The 18,282-nt window shown below is 32.4% G+C and overlaps 1 protein-coding gene and 1 pseudogene across 1 annotated transcript; one reads left to right on the top strand and one right to left on the bottom strand.

Annotated features, from left to right (window-relative positions):
• Window positions 1-68: 68 nt before the first annotated feature.
• LOC123200514 lies at window positions 69-3,009 on the bottom strand (annotated as a pseudogene).
• An 11,235-nt stretch (window positions 3,010-14,244) lies between these two features.
• Window positions 14,245-16,200, top strand: LOC123200162 (TMV resistance protein N-like). The gene is made up of 3 exons (XM_044615307.1): window positions 14,245-14,404; window positions 14,922-15,389; window positions 15,857-16,200. Exons 2-3 carry the CDS (start codon window positions 14,932-14,934, stop codon window positions 16,113-16,115), a joined length of 717 nt encoding a protein of 238 aa, XP_044471242.1. The 5' UTR covers window positions 14,245-14,404; window positions 14,922-14,931; the 3' UTR covers window positions 16,116-16,200.
• The last annotated feature ends 2,082 nt before the right edge of the window (window positions 16,201-18,282 follow it).

Here is an 18,282-nt window from a genome sequence, read left to right as displayed (position 1 = left end):
TCCTTGATTTATTATCGAAATAGATTTTCGTTTGAGTATGAAATAGGCATGTAAAGGACTAGATATAATGAAGTAATGTGTTTACTTTTTTATTATGGTGATGAATGGTACAAACTTATTAGCCGGAATCTTGAAGTTGTTTTGAATATGATATGTCGTCAATGGTGTCATTCAATGCCTTTCTCTTGGTTTCAAATGGGATAAGCAGAATACAGACTACTGTATGAACAAGAACCACCTCTAGCAGGACGATGGCGACCGTTTGATGACAACTGGTAATTAGTGCGACTGCTACCAGAGGACATATCATCCCACCGATTCTTCCCACACCATTCACAGCTCCAGAACCAGTTGACCTCATAGAAGTCGGATATATCTGATTACAACAAAGGGAGAAATTCAGAATTTACATCTCTTAAAATCATAAACCCTAGTAGAATGTCCATGACGAAGCTGAGGGGTGTGCCTCCGGTGTGAAAGTGCAGGCGACCATGAAGGTTCTGATTGAGCACATGCGGGCGCCGGTTAGTAATGCCGTTGTCAAAATGTTGGATTGAGGGGTAACCAGTGGCAGAAGGAAAATACAAGCCAAGATTAATATGATATTCATGGAAAGCTTCCTCGCTATTCTATCTACAATTATTGCGGCTAAAACAATTCCAGGAAGCTCTGAAGAAAAACATAAACACATTGTTAAAAGGACAATATACACAAGATCAAGAAGCGAAAAAAAGTTCCGAAAGCTGTGTCCAAACAAGGTAATGGCGGAAAGACAAACCTGCCAAGCTAGTGATGAGCACATCTGAGTAGAGAGTAGTAGAATCCTGGACTGAAAGAAAGGTAGTTGTGCCACATTTTCTTCGAGAACTAACCAGCTCTGATGCCACAATACAACACCATAATAGCTGAATGAATTCCCAAAGAATAATATCCACAAAAGAATGGTTGTTTTAATCAATCTTGATGAGAAAAGCATAATGAAGTTTGAGAAGCCAGATTTGAGATAGCTGGTTTTGTTTCTAGTTGAAGAGAGGAGAAGTGTCTCTTCTGCGGTGGCAAATTCCTCATTGATCCTAGTAGTTCTATCAGAAACAAGGATCCCAGAGGGGAGGTTTGTCCTGTTGAGTAGAGCTATTTTCTGAAGTACATCATGTGCTTCGGTTATTCTACCTTTTGTACATAGATATCTTGGAGACTCCGGGATGCAAAACAAGAAAAAAAAGCACAGCAAATGATGGTATAGAGGACAAAGCAAGTAGCCACCTCCAATTCAATCTTGGCATGACAATCTGCAAATGAAGTGACAGAATACTTAAGTTCAATAAACACCAACTGTAATTTGCACCTTCAGATAACTCAAATAGCTGATGTTCTCATGTATGCCAAACAACAGATAGCTAAATTGATTGGCTTCAGAATAGAAGATGGTAAATCAACAACATATGTATCAAAAAGCACTGAATTCTCTATGCAAAACAATTCCTCAGTATAAAATGTACCATCATTTAAACCACATAGCATTGATGATACTCAACAGAATCCTTTTACTAATGAGGTCAACCAGGCATTGTTTTAGGCAAAAGGGCACATGGAAATCTTCTTGATTAGTCTAATTGGAGCTCTTTGGGTCACAAGAAAAGATGACTCTACAGAACAGAACTTTGAGCAGTCATGAAAACATACCCAAGCAAGTGCAGCCTCAGCGACTGATCCAAAAGTCCAGAAACTTGAAAAAACCATCATCCACTTTCCTCGATTTACTGCAGGAACAAACTCTAGAAACCAAGTTAAGAAAACATGTCCACAACCTAGGCCGAAACCAACCAAACCACGAAGAATCACCAGTGATGTATAATTGGGGGAGAAAGCTCTTAATAAACCAGCTACACTAGTCACTATAGCTACACCAAGGAAACCTATCCCGCAAAGGATAAACAAAAATTACACAACTCTATACAACATATGAATTTTAATGGCTTGCTAATATGCGAGGAATTCTGTTTACCCACAATCGGAAAAATCCACTTTGAGACACCAAACAGAATGCCCATATAAGAAAAACAGCAGATAAATATGTAAGAAGAAATTAAAGGAAAAGGCTTACCTTCTTCCACAGTTGTCTGCTATAATCCCCCATGAATATGCGCCAGTAAACATTCCAGCAAAAACAACAGTTGTTATAAGGCTCTCTTCGGTTGAAGAGAGTTCCCATACGGATTCAACTGCAGTTCCTATGAAAGATAGAATCGTAATCTCCATTGCTTCTGCAAACCAACCAAGGCCGGCATAAGCAAGAGCAAGATACTGGAACCTCCCAAACCCTATAAAAGAAAGTGCTTCATCCAGAGTATACACAGGGCTCTCATCATCCATCTGTGAACCATGACAAGAAAAATATTCAGATTGCCAATTTTGATTGCTCTGAAATAAAAGGACCCAATTGCCTTCATTGAAATTTCCAAAATCAACATATAATTACCAAAGAAAACAAATTAGCAAACAGAACCTCTTCTTTTAGTCCCACTCTGAATCAATATAAAATTTAACATAAAGACCATTAGAAGTAAGAATTCATTGCAATACAACCTAGAGTTAACTTCATTCTTATTCTAATAAATTCTCAAGAAGCAGGGAGAATTTGGCAGATGCATGAAAGTGACCAAACATCTATATTTATAAATTCTGAAAACATCTCCATCACTAATGACCTTAAAAGTAAAAAATAATGAAGAAATTTAAGAAACTGACCTTTGAATAATCAGATGTATGTAGCCTTAACTTGATCCTGCAATACTAAATATGAAACTAAAGGATTGAACTTGGCGGCTTCAGCATTCATATGAAACCAGTTTTGTGAAATAGACAAGTAGTTGTAAACCAAGTGAATGAAGAGCTGATGAAAATGAGAAATCTGTAATTGCAGTTGCGTTTGACCTTGAGGCTCCAGATGTCCAGTTTGTATTGTTACTTTTGCAAATTTAATATAGAAGAATTATTGATTAAGTTAACACTGTGTTGTCAGGGTGGGACAATGACATAGAACCGGAAAGGTTCTTGGGAGGATGTTCGTGCCAAGACTCACACCCAAGAGTAAAACATTTGAACATTAACCTGCGTTTGCGTAAGTATTAAAGGGTTACTCTCATGACTTATTTTTATTATTAATATTATTTTATTTTATTTGTTAAGTAATAAAATATTCTGATAATTTTATATAAGCAATGTTATAAATATCCATATTTATATACATAAATAAGTATATATTTCATGTGTCATTATACAATTGAATGTTATTTTATCTTTAATTCAAATTCATCAAATCACTTGATAATATATATCAAATATATATCTATTTATATACTCAAAATAAAAATATATAGTTTTATTGCTCTTGTATTACTAATAATTAGACATATCAATTGGGTCAGGTTGAATGAAGGCTTGACACGAGACATGAAAAAAAGCACAACAAGAGAAAGTTCAGCTCGATACTGTAGCATACCGGGCTAGGCCCACAGGCCTATTAGGTCGGGCCTCATGCTTTAATATTAAACTCATGGGTTGACTCGGTCTAGCCTGATATTGTTTAAAAATAATTTTTTTTTTTTAAATTTTGTTGGCAGAAGTGTATTGTTCTGCGTTGCCGCAAAAGCCTTGATAGGCAGAGGGAAGCAAGGAGCAGAAGCCTTGGCCTTTATTTTTAAAATTTTTTTTAATTAATTAATTAATTTTTATATAAACCTATTCAATTTTTCTTCATTTTCACTTTCATTTATAAATCTCTCAATCTCAATTGTTTCATTATATTTTCAATCTCATTTTCTCTTATAAATTATCTTTCAGAAAATATTTAAATTCATAAATAATAATTCTTTGTATTTATAATTTTATTTTAATTTTAATTTTATCATTACAAAATATTACAAATAGATCAAGTATCAAATGAATTCAATTCATTTGAATATTATTATAGTATATATTTATTTATGTTTTATAATTTGAAAAATAATTTGTTTTTAAAAATTTTAAATATTTAAAGCCCGACCCATTTTTATATGGGGCGGGCCTTGGGCCTTTATATATTAATGGGTTAGTCTGACTGAAAACCTATTACTATTTGGGCTTTGGGTTAGGCCCGACCCATTAGCCTGATGGGTCGAGCCTGAGCCAACCCGGCTCGGACTATTAGCCCGATGGGTCGAGCCTGAGCCAGCCGGTCCGACCCATCGACACCTTTTACTAATAATGATGTGACAAATAATATAAGGGTAATGCTCTGATTATCACTGTCATTTTAGATATTAAAATATTATCAATATAATCTTAATTTTATTATAATTATGTTCTTATTTATTAATTTTTTGAAATAAAAATAATTTTATTTAAGGGTATTTAAATAAAATAATATTTTAATATTTTTTTATTATTTCTATCTAAACACAATAATTTTTTTATATTTAAATATTTTTATTAAATTTTATCAAACATGATAATAATTTATATCTAATAATTTTTAAAATAATATTTTATTTTTAATAATAAAACATTATTCAATCCAAGAGCTTCCCATCGTGTTGATTTATAAAAATGGATGAGTCTAGTTATCTTTTTCAATTTAACATGTTGAGGTGTAAGCTCCATGTTATTTAGTCATAATTTGTTGCTTCTTGACTTTGAAAATGAGATAACATTACCTTTCAAATTGTCCCCGTACCTTTTATTTTAGGGTTATTGACCATAATTTGAGGGGCTAAATGACCAACTGTTTAAGGCCAAAGGACTTATTCCTACCCAAGTTTTAATATATTCTCAAAATCATATTTACGGAGTTTAAAAAATTCAAAATCCTACTTATAAATCAATTGTTGTTAAAATTTTTTATTAGAGACAAGGGTAAAATCGTTATTTTACTAATAACATTTAAAAAAAATACAAAATTTATTATATTTTTTTCTAAATTTTAAAAACTAATAATTGTACTCATGCTTGAAGTTTTTTAACTTTGAAAAGTCATCATCCCCCCCCCCTCCCCTCCACCCCCAACCTAAGGTTTTTTTTTCACCATTCCGACCATTTCTAGCGTCGATGACTTTCTCTCTTCATCTTACAACATTGGTTGATGCACGATGAAGAAATTGATCTCTTTGTCTCTAATGAAGAGATCTCCTCTGCGGAGGTTGTCGTGTGTCAACCAATGTTCTAAGATGGAGAGGAAAGGTCATCTGTGAAGGAAGAAATCTTAGGTGGGGTGGAGAGGGAAAAATGTGACTTTTCAAAGTTAAAAAACTTTTGTTAGTTTTTAAAACTTAAAGAGAAAATATAATGAATTTGATATTTTTTTAATATTATTAGTAAAATAATGATTTTACCCTTGTCACTAAACAAAAATTTTTAACCTTAGTTAGCCAATGGATAGGATTTTAAGTTTTTTAAACTTCGTATGTGTGACTTTAGAAACATATTAAAAACTTGGGTGGGAAATAACCCTTTGGCCACTGTTTAAATGCTAAACATTTATGATCAATATATTGTAAATTGACTAGAATGCCCAAATTTTGTGTCATTCGTCTCCCATTTTCAAAATTTCAACCAAGTTTCCATTAAAAATCCAACAAAAAATCTGACAGATAATCCAATAAAAACCACCCACATTTTCCCTCTAAACCTTAGAACAAGATTTTCCAAGGTTTTGGTTCTTTTTTTATTGTCATTAGAGTTTGTTGTAGTTGTTGTCTTTCATCGTCATCTCCAAGCCTCTTCCCTTTGTTTTTAGTCAGATTTCAACAACAAAATGGAAAAATCTAAGATTTTACAACTTCGTGCAATAATAATATTACATTTTAATCATGATTATGTGGAAAAAGGTTGTGTAAATCATGATTATTTTGGATTTATGTTTATGAGAATGTGTTCAAGAGTTTTGAATCGAAATTTATGGGTTTTGAGGTTTTTTAGTTGATTAAAATTTGAATTTGTTCTGATCAATGAAGTTTAAAATGTGAATTGAGTAGATTGAACAAGATTGAAATTGATTAAGTTGATAATTTGGCTGGAAAACCAAATTTAGTGTTGACACTAAACTTCAAAGAAAATTTAATGTGAATGATACTTTGAAACAAGGAAGGTTTCTTAAAAAAAAAAAAAAGCTAGGGGCTCCTTATAATTTACCATGTAATGCTATGAAGTAAGAATTGGGAGGCATATGTAAAAATTAAAGGCTAGAGGGCAAATGAAAAATTGTCATAATGGTTTTTAGGGCTAGAATGAGATTTAATGCTAGAAAGTTTAGTGCATAGATCAAATTTATTATTCGGGGTAACTTAATAAATAGAAGTTAGGGGTTATAAGGTGATTTTCTTTATAGTGTTCATAAGTTTGAAAAGTCAAGGGGGGCAAACTCTAGTGCTAACTTGGGGAGTCACAAGAAAACCCGCTAGTCCTTGTATCTATTAATTACCGAACTTTGAATTTGACAGTAAGATGCTAAAAAAAGATAAGACTTTTCGTCATTTTATTTATGCCAAACGACTATGTCCCACTCAAATTTTAAATTAAGCTCAAAAGAAAATAGTTTAAAAACTTAAATATCTACTCATTACTCAATTATTATTAAATTTTTTTATTAAAGATAACGACAAAATTGTTATTTTATTATTAATATTAAAAAATATAAAATTTATTTATTTACCCCTTAAGTTTTAAAAACTAATAATTTTATCCCTGTCTAAAATTTTTTTATTTTAAAAAGTAATATTTTCTTCCAAAAAACTAGGGTTTATTTTCTTTTCTCTTCGACCACCAACGATGAGGCTATCACCCTTAAATCATAAACGAAACTCTGGTCACTATCCTAAGCTGAGTCGATGAAATCTAGCCTCCATTTGTTATGAAGAGGCATAGTATGATGCGACGATGCCGACCTCTATTGCTCTCTAGAATGTTTCATCTAGACATCGTGACGAAGACATTATCCATACAACACTTCGTTTGGATTTGCTTGATTCAAATGATTATAGATGTCAAGATGCTTTTGAGAGGGATGATGACGATTTTGGGTTTAAAGAGAGTAGTCGATGACTAGAGATGGTTGCTGAAGAGTTATTGAAAATAAACCACAGGTTTTGGGGGAAAATGTTATTTTTCAAAGTTAGAAAACTTTAGATAAAAGTAAAATTTTTAATTTTTAAAATCTAAGAGGAAAAATTTAATGAATTTTATATATTTTAATATTAATGATAAAATGATAATTTTACTTTTATTTATATCAAAAAATTAATAGCAGTTGAACTATAAGTGAGTATTTGAATTTTTAATCTATTATAAGTATATTTTTAAGATTGAGATAAAACTTGCGTAAGAAATAGTTCTTTGGCCTTTTACATACCTTACATTATTTATTGGCACACAACACCCTTGGACGAGGTGACCACAACATTTTTTTTTTTATATCAATTATGAAAAAGTAATTCCAACTGATAGTAGGGACAAAACAGTATATATACCTTGGACCACTTGTATTTGTGTAACAAAACGAGGAAAAGACTGATCAAATACCTGACAAGCAACATTTAACAATTATTAAAATGTCGTTATCATTTACGATTAGGGATGACAATTTGGGTCCGACTTTAGAGGCCCGACCCTCTCTGACCCTAACGGGGAGATGATTCTCCGATAAAAACAGGAAAAGGGGCATGGATGGGGATGAAAAAAATCCCCGTAATTGGGGACGGGGATACATATGTCCCCGCCCCGCCCCGCCCCGCCCCTCCCTTCCCCTCCCCTCCCCGCCCCGCACCGCTCCATCCCCTCCCCACCTCCTAAATCTAATATATTAATATAATAATTTATAAACTATTAAGTTCTAAAAATTTTTATATTATGATTTATTAAAGTTATAACTTTAATTTTACTAATTTTTGAATTATCAATTATCAACTTTTACTAATTTTTGAACTATTAATCTAATATATTAAAAAAAAACCCCAGAATCTCATTATCATAAAATGCAAATGCACCAAATTAATTATATTTCAACTTCAAAATTTAGTCAATCAATCCACTAGGTTTTACACAAAAAAAAAAAAAAAAAATGATAAACTTGATAAAATCAATTGAAGTGAATGAAAAATGTTAAATTTAATGTTATTATAAAGTTATCCTAAATCACATACATGAAGAGCTACTAATAAAGAGATTAATTATTGCATATTGTTAGATTTTATGAAAACTTTGTATTTAAACTAAAATAACAATGAATATTTTGTAGCTCTTGTAGCAAGTAATATTTTGAGAGAATATGATTTATATTATTTATTGAAATACATAAAAAATTTAAAATTTATATTTATGGGTATGGGGAGGGGATTTTTCCCCGCAGGGACGGGGTGAAGATGGGGAGGGGATTTTTCCGCACGGGGTCGGGGCGGGGATGGGGAGGAGATTTTTTCTTGCGGGGACAGAGAGGGGATAGGGAGGAGATTTTTTTTTGCGGGGAGGAGACAAAGATTCTTTGTTATCCCCGTAACGGGGATGGGGTGGGGATAGGGATTGATATCCCCTCCCCGCCCTTCCCCATTGCCATCCCTATTTGCGACTGTGCACGTATGCCATAAGCGTACTCCACTGAACGCCAACTTTTTCAAGCAAAATTGTTTCAATCAATTCTAGGTTAGATAATTGTGTGAGCTAAAACTTATATTGAATCTTAAGATGAAGTTTGAGTAATAAAAAGAGAAAATTTTATATATAAAATAATATAAATTTTTTTTTTAGTGATATTCCAATAGCAAATTGTTTATTTATTTAGTCCAGTAATAATAAGGCTAGTTATTAGCCTTGAGATTTGACCCAAAAAAAAAAAAAAACTTACATTGAATTTCAATGGTGGCTTGGTAGAGTTGTAATAAGCTAGGTCTCCTTATATATCCTCATATTTGACAAGTTATATCCATTGAGAAGGAGAAAGACATACTTAGACAATACCTCTAACAAATGGGGATTGTGGGTTTCTTTTGTTAGAAAATTTTCTTATATTGGTTAATATTAATTATGATTTGATTAAAAAAGATTGGGTAACTAAATAATCAAATAAAAAATTTATAGATGAGTTTAATGTGATCATTCAAGATTGTACAATATATTTATTGAGTTTTATGATACAATAAAACTATGTGTACTTATTTTAGATACACAAATATATACATATTTATACGTATTATTATATAATTGAGTGATTTTGAATTAAAGATAAACAATACCCAATCATGTGATGACATATATGAATATATACATATTTATATATCCAAAATAGATACATATAGTATTATTCTTTATGCTATGACGGACAATTCAATATGGGTTTTAGAGTTTTTGGACCTTTAATGAAAGTGTCCAATAATCTTCTATGTATTGATTGGATCACCCTTTTAAAACCTGAAAACAAAAAAGTAACATTGTTTTACCCATTACAAGCCATCATTCAAGAAGGTTAAGGAGAAGAATATTGGTCAATGTACTCAACAAAATTCAGGAGCTTTATGGACTCATAACGCATGACTTATTCAATTGTTTTTTTTGTAACCTTATTTTAATTTGTATTTAGTTATTCAATATTTTATGTCCTATACGTGAATTCAATGAAATTAATTGTTAATTAAGTTTACATGATTATGGATTGAAAATATTTTGTTCTATGTTTGATATTAATGTAACATGTGATATTATAATAGGATGTGTTAGGGGTAACACCCCTTTCCTAGAGTTATATCTTCCTAATAGAATACACTCAGGAAGAGAAAGTGTTAGCTTACTCACTATATAAAAAGAAAATAAACATCTTTTATAAATAAAAAGGCTAAAAAATAAACATCAAATAAAATGTTTCCAAATAGCTAGCGAAAGGTACATTGAATGAACAAAAACATCCATAACTAAATGTGCACAGAATTCTAGAACATGAACACAAGTAAAAAACAAGAAGATGAGTCCTTTCATCCCTCCACTTGGCTGAATCAACTCCTCTCATTGCAAGCACATAAAAAGAAAGAATAAGTGATAAATACATAGTCAGTAGATGACCTTTTAGGTATCTAAGTTTGCTTAACTGCTAACTTTTCTTTTCTTAATAACTGCATATTTGTTATTTTTTAATTTGCTCTTGTAATCTAGAATACATAACTCTCAACACTAACTAGGATAACATGACATGTGACGCATGTTAGAAATCAACTTTCAAAATCGTGAAAACATTTATAAATCATGTAATGAAAATTGTAAACTACTATGCCAATTGAACTAGGTTGAGGCATGGATTCGGAACCTCAACCATATTGAGTAAAACTTAACTAGAGTCAAATCTTAGATACGCAAAACCATGTAGGTGAGCCTGTGCATGAAGGGTCTAAGTAGGTTCCCATCAGACAACCCTCATGAAAACATAACTGATAAAACATGATTTATAGGTGTTTGTAAATCCTCTGAAAACTATTATCAACTGATAATGGCTTATGGGATCTTGTCCCACTAATATGGCCACACAAACAAGTCCCTCGTGAAAACACAACACCCTAATGTAGTGAAACAATGTAAATATAACTGCTGACTCATTTCTTGCCAAAAACTGCTATGGGATATTTGCATGCTAAGGTTACTCATGCTCAAGCCCTTACTAACTCAGTTGCTTGCATATGCTTTCATCTTCAGGTATCATGCCTTCATAACATACACTACATGGGTATAAATCGTTGTTTAACTTATAAGCATAACATTCCATTTAACTTATAAGAATAATTTTTTACAAATTTCACCCTAGTGTTACAAATATGACAGATGGACCATTTTATAGATTTGAAAATCTATAAATCAATTTCTACAAAAGTTGGGAAACCATAGCCCCAGTCATCAACTAGAATCTCACATTTATAATCAACTCAATTGTCATCACCACCTATAATAACATCACCATCCCTTTCTCTATCTTATAGGAAGTTGGCGAAATAATTAGCAAAGCAGAAATATGGAAGTATGAGTTATTAGTATATAGAATAGATGATATAATTTAGTTGGTCTTTCAGAAAAATGATGTTGTTTATTGATTAAAAAAAATAAATTGAATGATGTTGCAGGTATGAAGCAGAATTTATTGAAGGTGTTGTGAAGGAAATATCAAGTAAATTAACTAGTTCAACTTCAACTTCAACTTCAACTTCAACTTCAACTTCAGCCTCAACGTCATGCTCAGCCTCAAACTTTATCAATGCCACTGGAGTAATTACATTTTTAGAGAATCTTGTAATGCAGGCCCAGACACGCAGAGTTAGTGGGGCCAATCGACCATTGACCCCCCTCACCACTCTTTTTTTTTTTTTTTTTTAATTTTTTGTCGGGGAATTAGATGCTTTTGTTTCTGTTGGGGAATCATATATACATTTAGCACATGGGAATATACAATCTATTAATTATTTATTTATTTATTAGATGGCGTGTGTGTGCGTTTTTTCTTTTTAATTTGGAAAGGACTCTGCCCTATATATATATATATATATGTTTACCTATTATTCTTTATATTTTTTGCTATACAATCTCCTTAACATAATTTATGCTTAACTTAATTATATGATATTTGTTAAAACGTTTAGTCAATTAATTTCAGTTCAAACATTATCTTAGCTCAACATATTGAAGCTAAATGAGGGAAACGAACACACCATGTAAGCAGGAAAAGTTAGCTCTACAGTTTTGCTGGAATATGTAAGTTGTGTTATACCAATTAAGTTGTATAATTAAGGGCTATTTACAAGCATTAGTGTTGGAAATATCTATCAGGGTAGTGTCTTAGAACTAATCGTCATCAATGTAATTGATAAATATTACTAATTTTAATTAATGAAATATGACATTTTCTTTATCTTATTCTTGCAATTTAGATAAATGTCTTTAAAATAGTTAAACCGTGATGAGAGACTAATTGCATGACAATTGATTGTGAGGATTCTATGTGCATATTAAGTAGTCATTTTCAAAACTATTCATAGGTTTGCTATTATCATGACCAATGACAAGAGTAATAAAGACATAATTATCATAATGTTGAACAATTTCATCGAAAGATGATAACAAATTTCACATGTCAAAGTTGTTCATTCACAACTTAGTGCAACACGGATATGGGTGCACACTATAAATGTCATTCTAGGTTGCAATATCATTACACTACCATTCTTTTTTATATGAACACACAATTATGTGTATTGTATGAACAAGCGCACGATCATGTCTATATGAACGGATGCTTGGTCAAAACATTGACACAAATCTAGTCATTACTAACCTAGCAAAAAGTCTATAGGTCACACATAAAAAAAGTTGATCAAACTATTTAAATATAAGATTATTCTAGATGAATTTGATCTATAATCTAAATAGAGGATATTGAGTCTCGGAAGGTCTTTGGGCTAAAAGTACTATTGATTGTACCTAAGGACCAAAGTGTAACAATCCTGAAGTTTCTTATCATTGCACAACCACTTGTATTTTATGAACAAGTTTACGTAGTACATGTCATTCTGAGGTGTAATATCATTGCACTACCATTCACGATCATATGTATTCTCTGAACAAGCGTACATAGCATATGTCATTCTAGGGTGTAATATCATTACACTACCATTCTTGTCTGTATGATTGCACAATCATATGTATTGTATGAATTAACTCCGCTCATTGCAAACACATAAAAAGAAAGAATAAAAGACAAATACATAGCCAGTGGATGACTTTTTTGGTATCTAAGCTTGCTTAACTGCTAACTTTTCTTTTCTTAATAATTGCGTATTTGTTATTTTTTAATTTGCTCTGTAAACTAGAATACATAAGTCTCAACACTAACTAGGATAACATGACATGTGACGCATGTGAGAAATCAACTTTCAAAATCGTGAAAACATTTATAAATCATGTAATGAAAATTGTAAACTACTATGTCAATTGAACTAGGTTGAGGCATGGATTCGGAACCCCAACCATATTGAGTAAAACTTAACTAGAGTCAAACCTTACATACACAACCCTCATGAAGGGTTTTAGCAGGTTCCCATCACGACAACCCTTGTGAAAACATAAATGATAAAACATAATTTTATGGCTGTTTGTAAATCCTCTGAAAACTATTATCAACTGATAATGGCTTATGGGATCTTGTCCCACTAATATGGCCACACAAACAAGTCTCTCGTGAAAACACAACACCCTAATGTAGTGAAACAATGTAAATATAACTGCTGACTTATTTCATGCCAAAAACTGCTATGGGATATTTGCATGCTAAGGTGACTCATGCTCAAGCCCTTACTAATTCAGTTGCTTGCAAATGCTATCATCTTTTGAAGATGAAGATTGCTTTACTTTTGAAGATTCAACTACCTTTTTGGCAAACAAAACTTCCACGTTCTAGAGGCTCAATCCTCCAATCAATGTGCGAATCTCAGATTCTTGTTCCATATGAGACATCTCCCTTTTTAGCTCTTGATGACAGGTATTCTTAGCTATGTCCTCTAATACCAACTGATGCACAAATTAGAAAATAATAGAAAAATAGAAGAACAGAGATTGTTTAGAGAAGAAAAATTATTGCTTATTCATTATTCATCCTCCTTAATGCTTAAGTCCAGGATATATATCCTACCCTAACATTTGTAACAAATAAGGAAGTTAAAGATTTAAAGTAACCATAATTAAACAATGCAAAATTATTAAAACCAACATTACAAAAAAATACTTTATTGCCACCATGCAACATCAACTAAGTAGATTACGACGTTAAAAAATCAATTTGAAAAACCAAAAAAAAAAAGGGTCTTGCTGAGTGAATGAAATTTAAGCAAGAAAGGAAAAAAATGAAAGTTCAGACTAATAGAAAGCCACAAACAAATAGACTCATCAACATTTCTGTTTTTAAATAACAAATTGTGCAAAACGAAACGAAATGTACATGCAGCATTTCAATGGGAGCTAGCAAGGCTGTGAGGTTAGGGTTTTGGATTAAATAAAAATTGAGTTTTAGATTTTAGGTGGTTATGGCAATTTAGTGGGCAGGTTCAAAAATTTTAGAATAAAGGGAAGGCCTGCTGAAATAAATAAGGTTGGGCTTGTTTAACTCTATCAACAAAAATTTAGAATTAAGGATGATGGTCCTGAGCCTACCCTAAAATGGCCCAGTTCCGCCCTGTGACAGATAATTTCCGAAATGTTTGGTCAAAAACATCCAAAACTGTAGGGGGTTGAATTTCCTTTGTGTGAGACTGCGATCTTAATTTGTGCATTTTCTTCGATTCGCAAAACAAAAAAGTTTTGCTTTCTTTGACTCGGAGTTCATCTTTCAGATCTGTGCAACTCCTTCAAAGCGGTAAGTTCTCCAAACGTTCTTGGTTTTGTTTTGTATTTTCGCTTAAATATCAGTTATTTTAATGTCAGAGAAAAATAGGGAAACTGCTTTACAATTCAATGAGATCCCTAAAAAAGGGAAAAACTCCAACAAAACTCTAATCGTGACCAAAATATTAATTGATGTTAGTTTAGTTCTTCAGATCTATAGTTTAATTATACAGATCTACGCAAAATCTATGTAAATGCTCAGAAAAAAGTCTGTTTATTGAACCTATGAAGTCCTAGTTACGATAAACGAACATATATGTGACAGTTGATATGATTTTTGAGTACTTTCACATTCATAAAAGACTTAATTTCTTTTCGAAATATAAAGCTGCAAATCTTTGTATTAAGGAACTATTAGTAATTGGAAAGGAATAATGATTTTTTTTTTTCCATGATCCATATTTCTTCAGAGATCTTAAATTTTGCACAGATCTGAGTTTCATCTTTGATTTTAGAAATTAAATTTATTATTTTTATTTTCCAAACAGATTGTTTATCATGAGAAACCAAACAGTTCGTTGCAAATACGATGTATTTCTAAACTTTCAAAGTGAAGACACCGGCAAGAACTTCACAGATCATTTATATGCTGCGTTGGATCGAAAAGGAGTTAAAGTTTTTAAGGGTGACAATGAATTTGAAAGAGAAATTCCCATTTCAAATAGAATTGAAGACTCAAGAATTTCAATTGTTGTTTTCTCAAAAAGCTATGCTTCTAATATTCAATGTTTAGATGAACTCGTTACGATTGTTAAATGTAAAAACACAATGGGACAAATAGTTATTCCAGTATTCTATGGTGTGGAGCCCTATGAACCAAGACATCAAGAAGGAGTGTTTAAAGAAGCATTTTCTGGGCATGAAGAAAGCTTTGAGGAGAATATAGAGAAAGTGCAAATGTGGAGGAAGAGTCTAAAGGAGGTGTCCGATCTTTCTGGATTTCACTTGAAGGATGGGTAAATATTCTTTATTACAATATGCAGAGCCTAATTTCCAGTACTTACTTTTAGTATTTTTTTTTCTTACTACATATGTTTTCTGTGGAAACAGAATATTGATTTGTTTAACTAATAATAATTAATTGGTCAGTGTCTCTGAAATGTTTTAAACATAACTTTCTTTTAGTTCTGAATTGATTTTTTTAGCTTATAATAATTAATTGGTCATTGCTTTGATGGAGATCACTAATCTGTCTGGGAGGGAGTTGAAGGATAGGTAAAAATTCATTAATCTTAAAGCCTTATTGTGTGTTAAAAATATAGATGTAGAGGGTAGAGAGTATAATTAATTAGCAAAGCAGAAATATGAAGTATGAGTTGTAAGTATATAGAATAGACGATATAATTTAGTTGGTATTTTAGAAAAATGATGTTGTTTATTAGTGAATATATAAATTGAATATATATTTTGATTTGCATTGCAGGTATGAAGCAGAATTTATTGAAGGTGTTGTGAAGGAAATATCAAGTAAATTAAGTAGTTCAACTTCAACCTCAGCCTCAACTTCAACCTCAGCCTCAAACTTGATCAATCTCAAAAGATTAGTGACTGCCTCTGCCACTGCAGTAATTACATGTTTAGAGAATCTTGTAATGCAGGAGGCCCACGCTAACACAATCAGAGTCGTGGGGCCAATAACCCAATACCTGACCCCTTTTTTTTTTTTTAAAATTTTTTTTTGAGCCGACAATATATCAAACTTCCCCTTTATCGAGGGCCCAAGTTCCCAAGAGTTAGTGGGGCAAATTGACCTCTTTCTCACCTCAACCCTCTTTGTTTGTCGTTGTTATTTTTTTTTTTAAGGGAAATTTTAAAAACTAGGCAAAATTAAAGGGGTCTAAGCGAAATTACCCAAAAAATTCAGGTTTAAGCAAAAATGCCCATGTTTTGTGAAATGACGAAACTGCCCCCATATATAAACACAGCAAATTTTCACTGTGCAATTCAAAGAAAATTCGAATTTTTTCCACATCCCACGGCCATCCCACGGCGAACGTCATTTCCGCCAATTTTCTTGCTTTCCGGTAACCGAAAATGGAAATTAATGTTATCACATCTTCCGTAATCTTGTTTGGATCAAGTTATAACTCATATTATTGCGATTTGATTGAGAATTTTGGGTTTGAAATTTTAGGGTTTACGGTTTGAATAATGCTTAAAATGTTTCAATTTTTGGTTGTTTTTGTTGAATTGATTGAGGGGTTTTATGTTATACAATATGTAGATTTGATTTATGTGAAAATCGGAGGTCGAAACGACCAAAAATTGGCCGAAATTGGCTGCCGAATGGAACGGCAGCTGCCGTGGGAACGGAATTTCCCACGGCAGGACGAATTCTCCCACGGCAGTTGAATGAACAATGGGTTGTGGGGGTGTAAACTGGCTTTTTTAAAACATTGGGGTGTCGGGGAAATCATTATCCCACGTCGGGTTTTTTTGTAATTTCGCAGGTTGTCGTGGGAAAAGCAAAATTACGAACCTGCCCCCCTTTATATACAAAGCAAAATTTCCCACGGCAGCTCTGATTTTACTGTGCATTCCACGAAAAATCGCAAAAATTTTCCTCCTCCCACGTCAATCCCACGGCAACGTCATTTCCGTCGATTTTGGAGCTTCCCGGCAACCGAAAATGGCAAAGAAGGTTAGTATATCTCCCGTAATCTTGTTTGGATCAATTTATTGCTGATATAATTGAGATTTGATTGAGAATTTTGGGTTTGAAATTCTAGGGTTTACGCTTTGAATATTGCTTGAAATGTTTGGATTTTTGGTTGTTTTTGTTGAATTGATTGAGGGGTTTTATGTTATAGAATGTGTGGATTTGATTTATGCAAAAATCGGAGGTCAAAACGACCAAAAATTGGCCGAAATTGGCTGAAATGTGGATCGGCAGTCTGCCGTGGGAACGGAATTTCCCACAGCAGAACGTCATTTCCCACGGCAGCGCCTGTTTCCTATTAGTTGGGGGGTAAATTGGGTTTTTTAAAATCTTGGAGAGCTGGATGAGATTCATTACAAGAAAGGGGGTTTTATGGAAATTTTGGATGTAACATTAGACCTTTTAATTAAAGAATTTTCATTTGGGGTTAAATTGAGATTTTTCTCATCCACGGTTTCTGATCGGGTAGTTTTCGAATTTTATATCCGTTTTTTCTGTTTTAGGTTTTTCTATATGTATTTTTCAAATTTCAAATTCGAGTTTTCAAATTTTGGTGTTTTTTGACACAACTTATGATGTAACGACGTCATTTCAGTTTCGTTTTTCCGAATTCGAATTTCAGTTCCGTTTTTTTGGATTTCACCATTTTAGGTTATATCGATTCGTATTTTCACGATTTCCGAATGAATTTCTAAGTATTGTCACTTTAAGGTATTTTAACGTATGAAATTCGAATTGCAACTCCGTTTTTTCGAATTTCACCAATTCGAAATATATCGAGTCGTATTTTCATGAGCTCCGAACGATTTTTCACTTATCGTCACTTTAAGGAATTTCAACGTTTAGAATTCGAATTTCAGTTCCGTTTTTTCGATATTCACCATTTTATGATATATCGATTCGTATTTTCACGATTTTCGAATGATTTTTCGAGTATCGTCACTTTAAAGTATTTCAACGTATAGAATTCGAATTTCAGTTCCGTTTTTTCAGATTTCACCATTTTAGGTTATATCGATTCGTATTTTCACGATTTCTGAATAATTTTCTGAGTATCGTCACTTTAAGGTATTTCAACGTATCGAATTCGAATTGCAATTCCATTTTTTCGAATTTCACAATTTCAGGGTATATCGAATCGTCTTTTCATGATCTCCGAACGATTTTTCAATTATCGTCACTTTAAGGTA

The sequence above is a fragment of the Mangifera indica genome, chromosome 17 (assembly GCF_011075055.1).
Source record: "Mangifera indica cultivar Alphonso chromosome 17, CATAS_Mindica_2.1, whole genome shotgun sequence".
Lineage (NCBI taxonomy): Eukaryota > Viridiplantae > Streptophyta > Magnoliopsida > Sapindales > Anacardiaceae > Mangifera > Mangifera indica.
The sequence above is the reverse complement of the archived record's forward strand: the minus strand, read 5'-3'. Positions and strand labels throughout refer to the sequence as shown.

Excerpts from the sequence above, each read along its gene's own strand:
- LOC123200162 (XM_044615307.1), top strand. The coding sequence starts at position 14,932 with ATGAGAAACCAAACAGTTCGTTGCAAATACGATGTATTTCTAAACTTT. Across the intron at positions 15,390-15,856 it reads GGATTTCACTTGAAGGATGG|GTATGAAGCAGAATTTATTG; the intron begins GTAAATATTCTT and ends TTTGCATTGCAG.